Here is a 13,078-nt window from a genome sequence, read left to right on the forward strand (position 1 = left end):
TTTGTCATCATATTAAGGAGTTCTCAGATTTGCAGACTGTTTGCATCAGTCTGTTAAGGAACAAAGCACAGCTGGCTTACATGTGACATCATCTGAAGTCATACTTTAGGACAATCGCATTGCACATTTTGGGGAAGAAAAGGAAGAATTGAAATTGTCCTAAATTAGGGATGGCTAAATCTCAGTTGAGGTCAATTTTCATTACATGATTTTTAGTACGTGTTCTCATTGATCTGGGTAAATAATTCAACCTGCATTTTTCATGCATTACCTAATCTTTAGCTCCAGTCAAATATAGACAGAAAATGACATGAATGAACAAAATATTTTGTTGTGCATAAAGAGATGTAAAGTAATAATGTATTTATTTCTATTTACCGATGCAGATAAAGACTCCAAAGAGAAGAAAGATGTTTCCAGAGAGCCGTCAGAGGCATCTGTGAAAGAAGAAAGAGGTGGTGCAGAGGAACCTGTCAAAGAGGCAAAAAAGGAAAAGAAGGAGTCGTCCAAAGAGAAAAAGGAGTCAAAGAAAGATTCTACCAAAGAGGCCAAAGAGCCCAAGGAGGAGGCAAAAAAGGAATCCAAGAAGGAGTCATCTTCTTCCAAGGAGAAAAAGGAGAAGAAGGAAAAGGACAAAGACAAGGAAGGAAAGGAGTCAGGGGACAAAAAAGTGTCCAGGAAGTCATCTGTAAAAGTGAAAGAGAAGAAGGAGCCAGAGGCTGCAGAGGGCTAACAAAGCAGTGCAATAAGTTTATTCCATATGCACACAGATACAAACGTAAACAAAACACAAGATTTGTATATAGCACATACATGCACATTCAGGGCCTCACACGTATGACTGAAGGTATATATTATACACCATGCAAAACTAAACATTTACAGGGTCTTATAATTTGACCCCATACAGATACACACTGACATATGCAGTCAGATATATATTTCTATGTAAATATACTCAGTCAAGGTCACATATTCAGTGGCAAAGCCATTTCCTCCCAGATGCATATTTACATCGCCTGGTAATAACTGATCCTCACACGTAAATACTCACTTTCTCCTGAACCACACCACATTCAGCAGTTTTAGTGTGTGTGGTGGGCAACTGTGGTAAGGTCTGAGCCTACGGAGAATGAGGATGAAGGCGGAATCCTCTTCTTCAGGCATTTCACTGACTCTCTTACTGTCTTTGTCCTGCTTCAGCAGCAGTGGAGCCCACAGTCCTGCACCTCCCTGATCCCAGTCAAGCCCCAAACCACCCCCTCGCCCACGCACACTCCTGGATGTGACGTCAGACCCGTTCTCTTGCCCTCTCGTCCCTTCGCGTGGCTCCAGGCCTCACCAGAGGCCTCCCCCGCTTATGGACCAAGAATAAGTTGCCAGGCGCGTCCAGCCGTTCCGCTGCTTCCGGGTAAATCAAGGCCACATCCTACAGACACCACCACCCACCACTGCTGCTGCTGCTGCTACTGCCACCCCTCTAACCACCACCACTGAGGTTTTTTTTTTTTTTTCCTGTGGACACTTGAGAACATGCAGCGGCTGATGTACGCATACTTTAAACTCGTCTGGAAACCAGTAGGGCATTTTTGAATAGGCACGGTGGCAAATATGAACTTGTGGGCCCAGTTCAATGTGACATGTTTTTCTGTTTATTTCCTAGATCATTTTTAAGGACAAGCTGCTTTGAGCGGCTTCTTAAACATCAGCATTTATCAAAATATGAGCGTTATTAGAGCTGTCAGAACAGAATTAAGAACAGAGCAGAACTAATTAAACAGCGAATAATGTGTGTAATGTACTTCAACCTATTTGAATAAACTGCATTCTAAATAATACAAAAATGTCAGTTTAGCACAATTAAATGTAATCTTGGCGCTATATACTCTAGTGTGTATTGAATAAATGTGGACAGTAAATTACTGGTTTCAGAAAGTTGCAGAATAAGTCAAACAGTGGATATCAGAAGACATGGGGCCTTCAGAACTTGGCTAAGCAACATTTCTGATGGGGTAAACTTTCCTTTCATCTTGAACAAACTGAGAAGCATCATATTCTTCCAAAAGTGATGCCCCAAGACAATTATGTAACCTAAAGCCTATCTACTGAATAGGCTGAGCTTAAGGACAAATTGCTTTCTAGGATTTCCAATGCAATTTTTTAAGTTGGGGCAAAAATCTTTGAGACACAGGTCTCAACACATATGCTTATTAAGAAAAAAAACTAACACCATAAGGACACATTCTCATTGCAGGACTCATCCATATATCCTTGGTTGGCAGTTTGTAAGACACATTTACTACTTTTATTTTAACCTAATTAAAGACTTTTATACGTAATTGTTTGCACACACGCAAATTCAGTAATATTAAGTTGTATTTCTGCCAGAATTTAAGCGTATCTGCTTCAGCCATTGATGTTGTGCTAGCAGCTCTGCACCACACCACAAGTCCACTTCAGGCTTCTTGTCTTATGTCCAGTTTCAGCTCTTCTGTCCACTGGGAAACTTATTATTAGCTTGAGTTGAGACAGATGCCTGTTCACAATATTGGTCAAGACCTCTGTTGTTAAAAAAAAAAACCTCATGTACTGTAGTTTGAATAAAAGCTTTTTTTTTTTTTCTTTTTTTATGTGTAGATATTTTGAATTTTGTTCAGTGACAGATAAAGGTGAAGCAGCACCAGCTTGTTCTTGCCAAGACAGATTGTTAGAAATGTCTGTGATGTTACAAATGTTCCCATTGGACACAATGTAATTCAAGTTGCTTTTTCAGTTCACATTGAATGTTTGTAAAATAGATTTTGTAATTGTTGTAGTTGTGATTCAGATTCACCAGTTTCCTGTTCTGGGTCTGCTTTTATAGCCACTATTCACCCCAAAAGAAGAGTTTCTACACCTGTTAATGAGCAACTTTGTTTTTAGTGTGCAGCTTGTAGAAGATCCCGAAACTCGATGATGAATTACATTTATTCATGAAACATTTAGTAATAAAAGTTAGTACAGTAACTATAAGTAACACTGTCTTTTATTGCTGTTTAATATTATTAGTTTTTTACCACAACTTCCTTAAAAAAGCCTTTGCCTTGGATGTCTGTTTTTGTTATGCTTATCTTGTGACAAGTCTTAGTAATGTGATTTTTATTTTAAATTATTCTGGACAAGTATCTGGCTGATTTGCTTTTTTTACCAGGTGATGTCATCTGCCAGTTTAAGCTCCAATCAAAACTGTGAACTCTAATTTTCCATCAGACGTCTGCACCAAAGATGATACTGTAAGTAAATTATAAATTAGTGAAATATAAAGTTTTCTGTAGGTCGCCGGTTCGAATCTCGGCTGGGGGTGGGGGTTTGAACCTTGAGGGCGGTGGCCTTTCTGTGTGGAGTTTGCATGTTTTCCCTGTGCACCAGGTACTCCGGCTTCCTCCCACACGGTGAACTGTCCAGGGTGTACCCTGCTTCTCACCTGTTAATGCTGGGATAGGCTCCAGCTTACCCGCGACCCTTAATGGACTAAGTGTTTCAGAAAATGAATGAATGAATAAAGTTTTCATACACACTTTTTAACCCGTTTTACTCCATTAATTAACTAGTTGGCATGAAACATCTCATTTTAAACCAATAATACAGAATTAAGTAGATTTTTACTGAATGCTTAAGACAGTTAAATATTTTTATTTAGACCCTTTTAGCCCTGTGCCTAATTCTGCAGGCCCCTGCTCCAAAATATCACATCCACAATGAAATTACTAAATATCTCTGCAGCCACCTTTAGATATTTTTGGATTTTAACACTTGCTTGCCAAAAAAAAAGACTTTGAGGATGAATATGAACATCCTTTTAGAGCTCTAAATCTCTATCAGATCATAGTACAATATAGATAGATCTTTATTATAATTGTACAATACAACAAAATTAAAAAGTGTGAGTCTTAAGTTGCCTTAATGACGTTGTCATTCATATTAAATACAATAAAACACACAATCAACATTCAGTGAATGTTATGTGTAATATGTGAACAATATGCGAAAGTCAGCCAGACAGAATGAATCAGAACCAAACAGAAGAGGTTTTAGTACAGACAGTTTCATGGCCATTTTGGCACAGTTTGGCTTGATCTGTTCTCAAGTCCTGTTTCCAGCAAGGGGTTGAGTTTGGGAAGGGATAGTCTCATGCATCTGGTAAACCCTGACCTACAGCTAACCTTAACTTTACCTTGTAAACAGGGTAGCACCTGGATAGCAACACTGCGACTCTTTTCCTTTAATTCAGGTAAACATCCCCACTGCAAGTCGGACCGCCACTGGGCATGCAGGGTTTAAACCAAATGCCTAGCATGGCGTCATTCTAGTGCCACAACAACAAACGTAGCGCTACAAACAACAATGGAGGCCAGTCAGCAGCTCATTTTTGTTCTGCTTGGCTACACGAAGGATACAATGCGCATTGTAAGATCAAACCTTACTGTTGTTCACAGGAATCCTTTTCCTATTATTTTCCAACATCCAGCTGAACCATGAACTGAACGGCAACGTTGTTTGTTTCGCGCTTGCTTTTGTTGTGGGCATTGATGTTTTTCTGTCTGCCAATCAATGGATTTTATAATTAGATGCTAGTAGCTCCATCCTTACCGTACCATATCATTTTCCTATGGACCTACAACTGAAGGGGGTCCATAAATGGTGCGGTATGGCTCGGTTATATGGGCCCTTTTTATAGTGGAAACACTCAAAATAGCCGGCCGCACTGGCCTGAACCGAACCGCTCAGTGGAAGCGGGGCTATGCTGTCCCATCCTGTACCGAGCTGGACCCCTTGGCAGAAATGATACCTCAGGTTTTAAAAGGATAAACTGCAACCGCAGGCATTATATCCAATAAAGTTTTGTTTGAGTACTCCTAATTTACAGCTGAAGTAGCACACTGCTTTCAGCTCTGAAAGCAAAGTTCATACTACAAGGTTTATATTGTCATTAGATTGTTGTCTTGTTCACACTTCGCTGTCCTCTCGTCTTATCAGGATTTTTCAAGTGTTCACACTACTTGGCTGATCTGTGGCAGGTAGGTCACACACAACAAGGTTTTCACAACCCTTAACCTCCTTCTTCTCCTAGTTGGTGTTTGTCTAGGTTTTGCTGAAAGTCCTGAGCAGACTGTAGTTTCTTGCTTTTCTTTTTTCTAGGTTGGCCCTTTCATGGTTAAATCTCTGCGTTGCTCAACAGCAAATGGCTTCTCGGTGTTAGTCAGGTTCAAGGGTTCTTCTTTGTTTGTTATTTTTAGATCTCATCTGCAATTTGAGAATTATATCAAGATGAATGGTATGTTTTCTATTTGTCCACAAGACAACTGAAAACTGTGAGGTTACATTTTTATAAATCATGATGATAAGAGGGAGCATGGATTACATGCACATCCGGTTTAATTTTACATAACCTTAGAAAAACTAGAACTCAGGAGATCAGGGTTGACTTTGGAGGAGAGCTGGATGCCTTTTTTTTTCTTTTTAAGTTCTCCATGAATTACCAATTTAAGCATCTTTTCTGTATCACATCCAGTTCTTTCATCCTAATGCTAGCAGCATTTACTCTAAACCAGGTGAAACTGAAACATCTTTTCTGAATTTTCCTCTTGGAATTCCACCAGAAAGAAACTTTTCACCAAAGCAAACACTTAAATTTCCGACTCTCCATCATCTTTCAAAAGCACTGTGATTCTTACATTTCTGCATTTCCCAAGAGAATTCCTGACAAAGAGTAAAAACCAACCCAACACCTGTCAAGTAGATGAACAGAGTTCTTTTTGATGACTTTTGAAGTGACTGTTTTTCTGTTTCTCTTTTGGTTTCTGCAGGCGAGATCAGCTGCAGATTGGGTAATGGTGCAAAGGCAAAGCTGTCACTGTTTAATTTGGCTGCAGCTCTCAGTGTGTGTACATGTAGGAACGCAGCAGATGGAGTTACACTCTTCATTTTTGTTTCCTTTTCTCATTTAGGTAAATATTTTTATTTCAGTCTCTCAGCTCAGATTATCTTGCTTGCCAGAAAAGTTTTTACTTCTATTCATTCTCTTGTGAATTTCTGTTCATCATTTCTCATATTTTTTTTTCAGTGTTTTTTTCTTTCTTTTGTTTTTTCTTGCATCTCCTGCTCTTTCGTTTCATCTGTCACTCCTTATCAGTTTAGTTTCTCTTTGGTTTTAACTTAGTTTATGTTTCCATTTCCTTTCAATTACTCTCTCAATCACTTACTTCTGGTCTCTTATCGTCTTCCACTGTCTCTTTTAACTTTCACCATTAACTTCCTCTTGCTGCTTATTTGATCTTCTTTCCCACCACTCCATCCCTCAATCCATCAGCATTCTTTAGCTTTCTCAACCCACGGTGACATTTCCTCAAGGTGTTAAACATTTTCCAAGAAATAAGAAGTTTCCCCGCTTTTTTCCTAGAAGCAGCTTCAGTTTTAGACTGAACCATTTTATCCCCCAGTTTTATTTATTTATGAGCTAAATTAATGGCATTCAACTGAAGTTTCTAAATATTTCCTTCTCTGGGCCAAAACCACATCCAAGAAGATGTTAATGGCTTCGTCTCCACCAGTTTTTAATATGTTTAACAAATGGCCTCACTAGTTACTGATATCTCTGTTCAATTTAAGATTAATATTTGATTGTTTCATTTTTGCTCTGTACTTTCTATGCTAACATAAACCTGGATAGACAAAAAGAAAATAGTAACATAACTGTAGTTATTACACAGAAGGCAAATGAAAGAACTGAGGGGCCACACATGTTTTAAACATGTAGACAAGCATCTGTTGCATCTGCAGCAGAGTTTAGCACAATATCATGGCATCATTAAGACTTCACAACATGCCAAAAATGGGTTGTTATAATAGAAGAAAAACAACTACTTAAAAACTTAGCCAGCCACAAATGCTGCAGACAGATCATCCAGACAGTAATTCAGAAGTGTTTGTCTGCATATCAAAAGCAAATAGTTTGATAGTTATACTTATTATAAAATTGGTCAAAGCTTCAAAATCCAGCTTGAAGTGTAACTATAAACTCTGTGTAACTTCACCCACTGCAAAATTTTGAAAAATGCTGGAAGCTGAAAAACTAATCTTGGTTTGAACCAGCAGGTTTTGAGACATTTTTAACCCTTAAAATTGCAATTGTTAAGAAAAAAAATGAGTACAGCATGGGTGGTTTTTCTAACAATGAGGTTATATAATGTGGTTTACAGATAATAATATATTTGGTATTGTTACATTAATTATATGAATGCTGTTCAACTGAAAACAAATCACGTGTTCAATGCTGTTCTCTCATAAACTGGAATTTACTTGTTAGTGATTTTTTTTATATGTTATAATTTGTGATGCTGTTTATATGTGTTTGTGTAGGAACATCAGTATGTGTTGTCTTTTCTTTACTTATGTGTGTAGTTTGGTCTCTTTCCTGAGAAGAATATGCAAAAACTAACAGGAAAGCATCAAGAAAATTAGAGGAGATGTTGAGCAATGACACAGGCAGAACCCAAATGTTGGATTTGGCTTATGTTTTGCAATATTGGTGCCGGATTTAGTGATTAACATTACTAATAATAACATTACTTAATTCAATAAAGACTTCTAAATGTTCAAAAACACAAAAAAAGTGTCAAAACAATAATAAAAAAGATCTGTACATGACATGTATTTGTTAAAAAAAAAACAAAAAAACAAAAAAAAAACACGTCTACTACATCCACAGGACATGTATGATATTTTCTCTGCAGTTATCCAGTCGGATTTTTTTTCTCTCACAAAACAAATTATTCACAACTTTTTCTCTCTCTTTATTCCGACTTTCTTTCCCTTTGATGTTCTCATTTGTGGGTTTTTTTGTATTTGTGTATTTTAAACACTTTCCAACATTTATTTTTTCCCTCATCAGTAACTTCCTCCATCTTTCACACATGTCCAGTAAACCAGTTTTGATGTGAGGAGCCACTAAACAAAGCTGCACACACCCAGCTGTTACGAACATCAAACAGTTCTTCAGCTATCAAAAAGCTGCAGAGCCACAGCAGTTTGGGTAGAAAATAATAAAGTCAGAGTTTGGATTTAGCAGCGCAGACGTTTTTTCTCTGGGTTTCATTTAGCAGCTTATTCTTGTCTCTGAGTTTAAAGCATAATCAGACTGGATTAGATGATTGCTGAATCTTTTTTATTCTTGCTGCCGAAAGAAAGCATCAACAACTTTTCATATTAGGAAACTTAAATGGCTCCTGTTTCTTTTTGTGTGAACAGTACTGATCCCTTGTTTTGATCTCTGGAGAAAATGACCAAAATTATATTTTGTTTCTTTGTCAGCTTTATATTCCCTAAGTGACATTACAAAATTTACTCTTTTATGTGGAGAGACATAAAAATAGTAGTTTATCATGCCTCTTTACTTGTGACATTTATAATTACACCTAATGTTCTGTTTCTTTAAAAATATCATTTTTTATTTGACTGAACACATTTGAGGTGCACTTAAAATGTTTTAATTCATCTTCTATGCAAATAAATCCTGCAAAGCTCCCTGAGTGATGAATCTAATTCATATTTTTATGGCCAGATATCATCTAAAGAAAATGTATCACATGAGTATTTATTGTAGAATAAAGTGAATGACCGCATAGAGAATTGCATATTATAAAACTACTGTATATGACCTCAGCAGGACAGGAGCGCATTAGACAGCACAACTGTGAATCAGAACCTATCTGCTCTCCTCTCCTAAATAATGATACTCATACCTTTTTACAGAACCTCTTGTGTGCCCACCGCCAACTGGGACAGGACTTGTCACCTTGGAAACCAGGAAAGATTAACTAGCATGAGCACAACTTTAACTCTCATTGCCGTCAGTGGAGGAGAAAGTCATCACTCCTGGTATCAGCACAGATTTTTAATATGATACGTACTTGCACCACATAATGAAGTGTTAAAAAGTCATCCTCACTTCCTGTATTTTATGATTGGTCAAAGTGAAGATCACAGAGAAAACAGAAAGTGACCTGAGGAGAAACACTGAGTAATAGCTTTTCAGCACCAGCATAAAGTTACTAGAATTGCTTGTAATTTTAGCACCACCTGATTGTGATGACGGATGCTGACCTTTTCCTAGATAACAAACTTAAACAGCATATGGATTGATAGTTAAAGATAAATTGCCTCTGACTGTACCCTCAGACTGTTAGCTCATCTACATCCCCAGTGACCTTGTAATTGCAGTGCAGCAATCTTTGCTTTGTGCAGTGGCTTCAGCATGCTAATTATCAAATGAAGGTGCATATGTAAGGAACACCTGCAGAAGGTTGCAGCAGCTCCACTCTGGCTGCAGCAGCAAAGCATACTGGCTGTAGTAACCCAGTTGTACTCCAAAATGTACACAAAGCTGTGGAGGCTCCAGAAGCAGCTTTTTGATAGATACTTTGTAGTTGAAGAGGACATATCTAAGACATGTGTGGCAACTCATTGTCTAAAAAGTAGCTCGCCTTTCCCAAATCTAAGTAGTTCACCTTCTGCATATTTATTATATATGATGATATTCTTATCAAGACACAATAGACACTTATCTATCTTTATCTACCTCTAATAGATAAAGCCTAGCTGTCTGGTTCTTTACTTCCTGATAGGCTCAGTAGGTTGTTATCACTCTCTAATAAATAAAAAGCAAAGCATCTCACACTGGAAATGTGTGATTATGTAAACAAATACATGCTAAAAGTTCCCTAAACCATATTAAACATCTACTGAAAACTGCTAGTGTCTTGGGGGAAAGTCTGAACCTAATGAAGATTGGTTGTGCCCTCCTAGAACGACGGGCCTTGCATACATTCTCACATTACAGTCTTTACATTGACTTGATTACTTCATCGATGCTCTCAAGATCTTTGCTTTGTTTCTGTCTTGAAGAGAAGAATCTGAGGTGTGGGATCTCACATTTGTTCCTATCCGGCCCAGAACAGCAAGGTAATGAGCTGAAAAGTGAACTCTGTCGCAATCACGAACAGAAACCCTTTCCTCACCACAGCAATTTAGCTGTTTTTCTTCTTCCAACCTGAGCGAAGTTTTACAAAGTCGATTATGTGCTTAGTGAATTTCATGACCTCTGGACCCTTGAAACCTGTAAGAAAAGCATTCCTTGCTTCCTTCCTATAAAACGTCCTTTCTGCAGATATGTGGCTTCTGTCCGACAGTGGTGATGCATGCCAAGAGATTAACTTTGCGGCCTGACGTCCCTGCAAGAATCTTGTAAAACTAGGAGAGTAAGCAGTGTGATAGATCCCAGAGCTCCTACACTAATTCAAAATCTCTCACAACATACTGACCTGCCCTCTGAAAGATACATGGGAAAAAACTTCACATCTTTACATCCTGCAATATACACAGTAAACTTTCAGCCTTACTCATTTACACTTTATACTCCGTTTCCAGAGCGGTTTTGTGTTGTAAAAGAACAGAAATGCTCCATAAACATCTTGAATATCTGCAGTTTATGTGCTTACAAGGATGTAAAATGCAAACAATTGTCACACGTTGTGTTTATGGTGTGGCTCCACCCTTTGTGCTGCCAGCTCTGTCTGAATGAGGACTTCGTTTTCCAAGAGAAACAGTGATCCTTTAGATACTGGATGCACTGACTGTTAACTAATTGATTTTAAAAAACCATTTGTCCTTCAATATTATTAGCTGAAGATGTGTGCAAGCTGTAGCAATCACAGTATATGTGGCTGACCAGCCAACTCTGCAAACTTTAACTTCATTCTCTAAATCCAGCTTCCAGCAGAACATGAACTGTTCTGGGGCCAGGAACCATGACTAGAAAACTAATGTAAACACAGGTTCTATTGTTTAAACTGCCACTGTAGAGTTCCTGGAAAAAGTCTTGAGTAGTGTTAGTTATGTGGCCCAAAAAGCTGGACCTAACCTCTACCCCACCCCCAACCCTAGCCTCTAAAAGCCAGACCAAGCGGCTGCAGGGGGGCTTTAACCTCCATGCTGCTAGGGCTCCGTCTGCAGCCAGTCTAAAAACAAGGAGGATCCTTGCATGCCCTGAAAGCAACAAGTAATTCCTGCCACAGCAAGACAACTCGTCACAATGAGAAAAAACACATCTCTTCACCTGCAGTTTACCCATTTCCTCCTCTCAATCTCAGCTCCTAGTCTTCGATCTTGAATGGAAACCATTTGGTTGATTTATAGATGCCTGATCTATAAAACAGACTTGGGGTAAAATTTTTAAAAGACTTAAGAAAACTACACATAAGCAGTTATTTATATAAAATCTATCATGAAAATGATCTTGAAACAAGATAAATGCTACACAACTGATTTTTTTTCTCCTGGTGTTGGATGAGGACCTTTCAGTGTCAAGTCTGTGGTGAACTACTCGAGGTTCATGAACAGTGTGATGATGGATTTCAGCATTTCTTAGCACTTCATCTGTAGATACAAGTTGTTTAACCTTAGAGGTAACTTATTATTAATTTCTGTCATAGTATTATTTGGCTGCACCTCATTCACAAAGTTGTCAAAACTATTCAAATGTGTGAGCTTGGCTTGTTTGTTTATTAGCTGACTGTTTAGTCTACAATATAATAAGTGTTGCTGTGTTTCAGTGTCACTACCATCACTTGAGTTTTGTTTTTCAAAAGGGCTGTGTTTCTTTTCATGACTAAAGCATGATTCATATTAGCATGTACTTCTAGGTGTAGTATACATTTGCTCTACATTTGTTTTTATACTGTTCCCAAACGGCAGCAACACAACAGGTGGATATGAATTAGCAAAGCTACATCAGAGTGGGCACAGGACCATGCTGTTACCCCAAAGGGCTCCTTATGCCTGACACCAGTAGTAATATTGATCAAAGGTGAGCAACATAATCATTTATACCAGTGTCTGAGGTGTGCTGGAGTCACTGCGGTCTTCACTGTAAAAAAGATGAGCATTCAAACGATTTATACACCATTTGTACATGAACACAACTGATCACGCCATCAGTGCGTGAATGTGTGTGTGAATGGGTGAATGTGACGTATATGTAAAAGCTCTTTGGATAAAAGCACTATATAAATACAGACCATTTACCATTTACAACTACACAATGTTAACTTGCTGTGCTTTAAATCAGTATTTAGTGTTTTTGTAACATTTGGAATATTCACACCCGTTTGGATTCCCTCTCTCTAGTTATTTTCTCTTTCAGATGCATAGTTTGCACTTTGAACCAAGGGTGGGGCCCCAGGTGGGTGACCTAAAGGGGCATGAACCACCCCTAAAAATCTGACTGCATTATTGTACATGTTACTGTAGTCATCAGGGATCCAGCTAAACACATGTTGCGACATCAGTTTGGACGTGCACTACGACTGATGGGATCAAGAACAGTATCCATAAATGTAGTTTAACATACATTTTAATTTATAAACTCTATGCACACTTGTCTTTTAAAAAAATGTTTGTTTTTTTTCATTTTTTTTTTACTTTGTATCTATGCATTTTTTTCTTTTATTTAGCATTGATTTGAAGGCACACCATCATTATACCTTTAGTATATGCTACTACTATAAACTGACTCCTGCTTTATAAAATTCTGTGTATTCTTTTAATTCCCATTTATCCTCTTTTTTAAAATAACAGTTTACAACTAAATCTAATTTTCTGTCATTTTTATTCACTTTTAATACACTCCTTGAATGATTACAGAAAAATTGATCTCAGGGTCCTGCAGCATCCCCGATGACTTTTCTTTATGCTTTCTTTAACATTTCTTTATATCTTTATGTGTGTGTGTGTGTTTGCTGTGTGAAGATGATCCTTCAGGAGGATGCGGTCAGATCAGGTCAACCCCCTGTCTTCCCTCTGTTGCCATCTAGTGGTTAATATTATTGAAATTCAACCTCTCACACTTTGAAGCAGTCTTCACTCCTGATAGGCAGGTTTAAATTAATGGTTTCATTTAAACACACTGTACTTGTTTTTTTCCTCTCTTTTAATTACACTGTCTTTTATGACACACACCTCTTCTGCTCTTAAAAAAGAGAAA

General features: G+C 37.9%; 1 protein-coding gene across 2 annotated transcripts in view; it reads left to right on the plus strand.

Annotated features, from left to right (window-relative positions):
- Positions 1-3,009, plus strand: part of bbs9 (Bardet-Biedl syndrome 9) — a 170,332-nt gene extending 167,323 nt beyond the window's left edge. The window contains exons 22-23 of one of the 2 annotated variants that reach the window (XM_041987335.1): positions 387-778; positions 1,207-3,009. In XM_041987335.1, the coding sequence (XP_041843269.1) occupies positions 387-733 (347 nt within the window). In that variant the 3' untranslated portion in view covers positions 734-778; positions 1,207-3,009. Of the gene's footprint in view, positions 1-386 lie in introns of both variants that reach the window. The other variant, XM_041987334.1, reaches the window with a different exon arrangement.
- The last annotated feature ends 10,069 nt before the right edge of the window (positions 3,010-13,078 follow it).

Source organism: Melanotaenia boesemani, chromosome 6, assembly GCF_017639745.1.
Source record: "Melanotaenia boesemani isolate fMelBoe1 chromosome 6, fMelBoe1.pri, whole genome shotgun sequence".
Lineage (NCBI taxonomy): Eukaryota > Metazoa > Chordata > Actinopteri > Atheriniformes > Melanotaeniidae > Melanotaenia > Melanotaenia boesemani.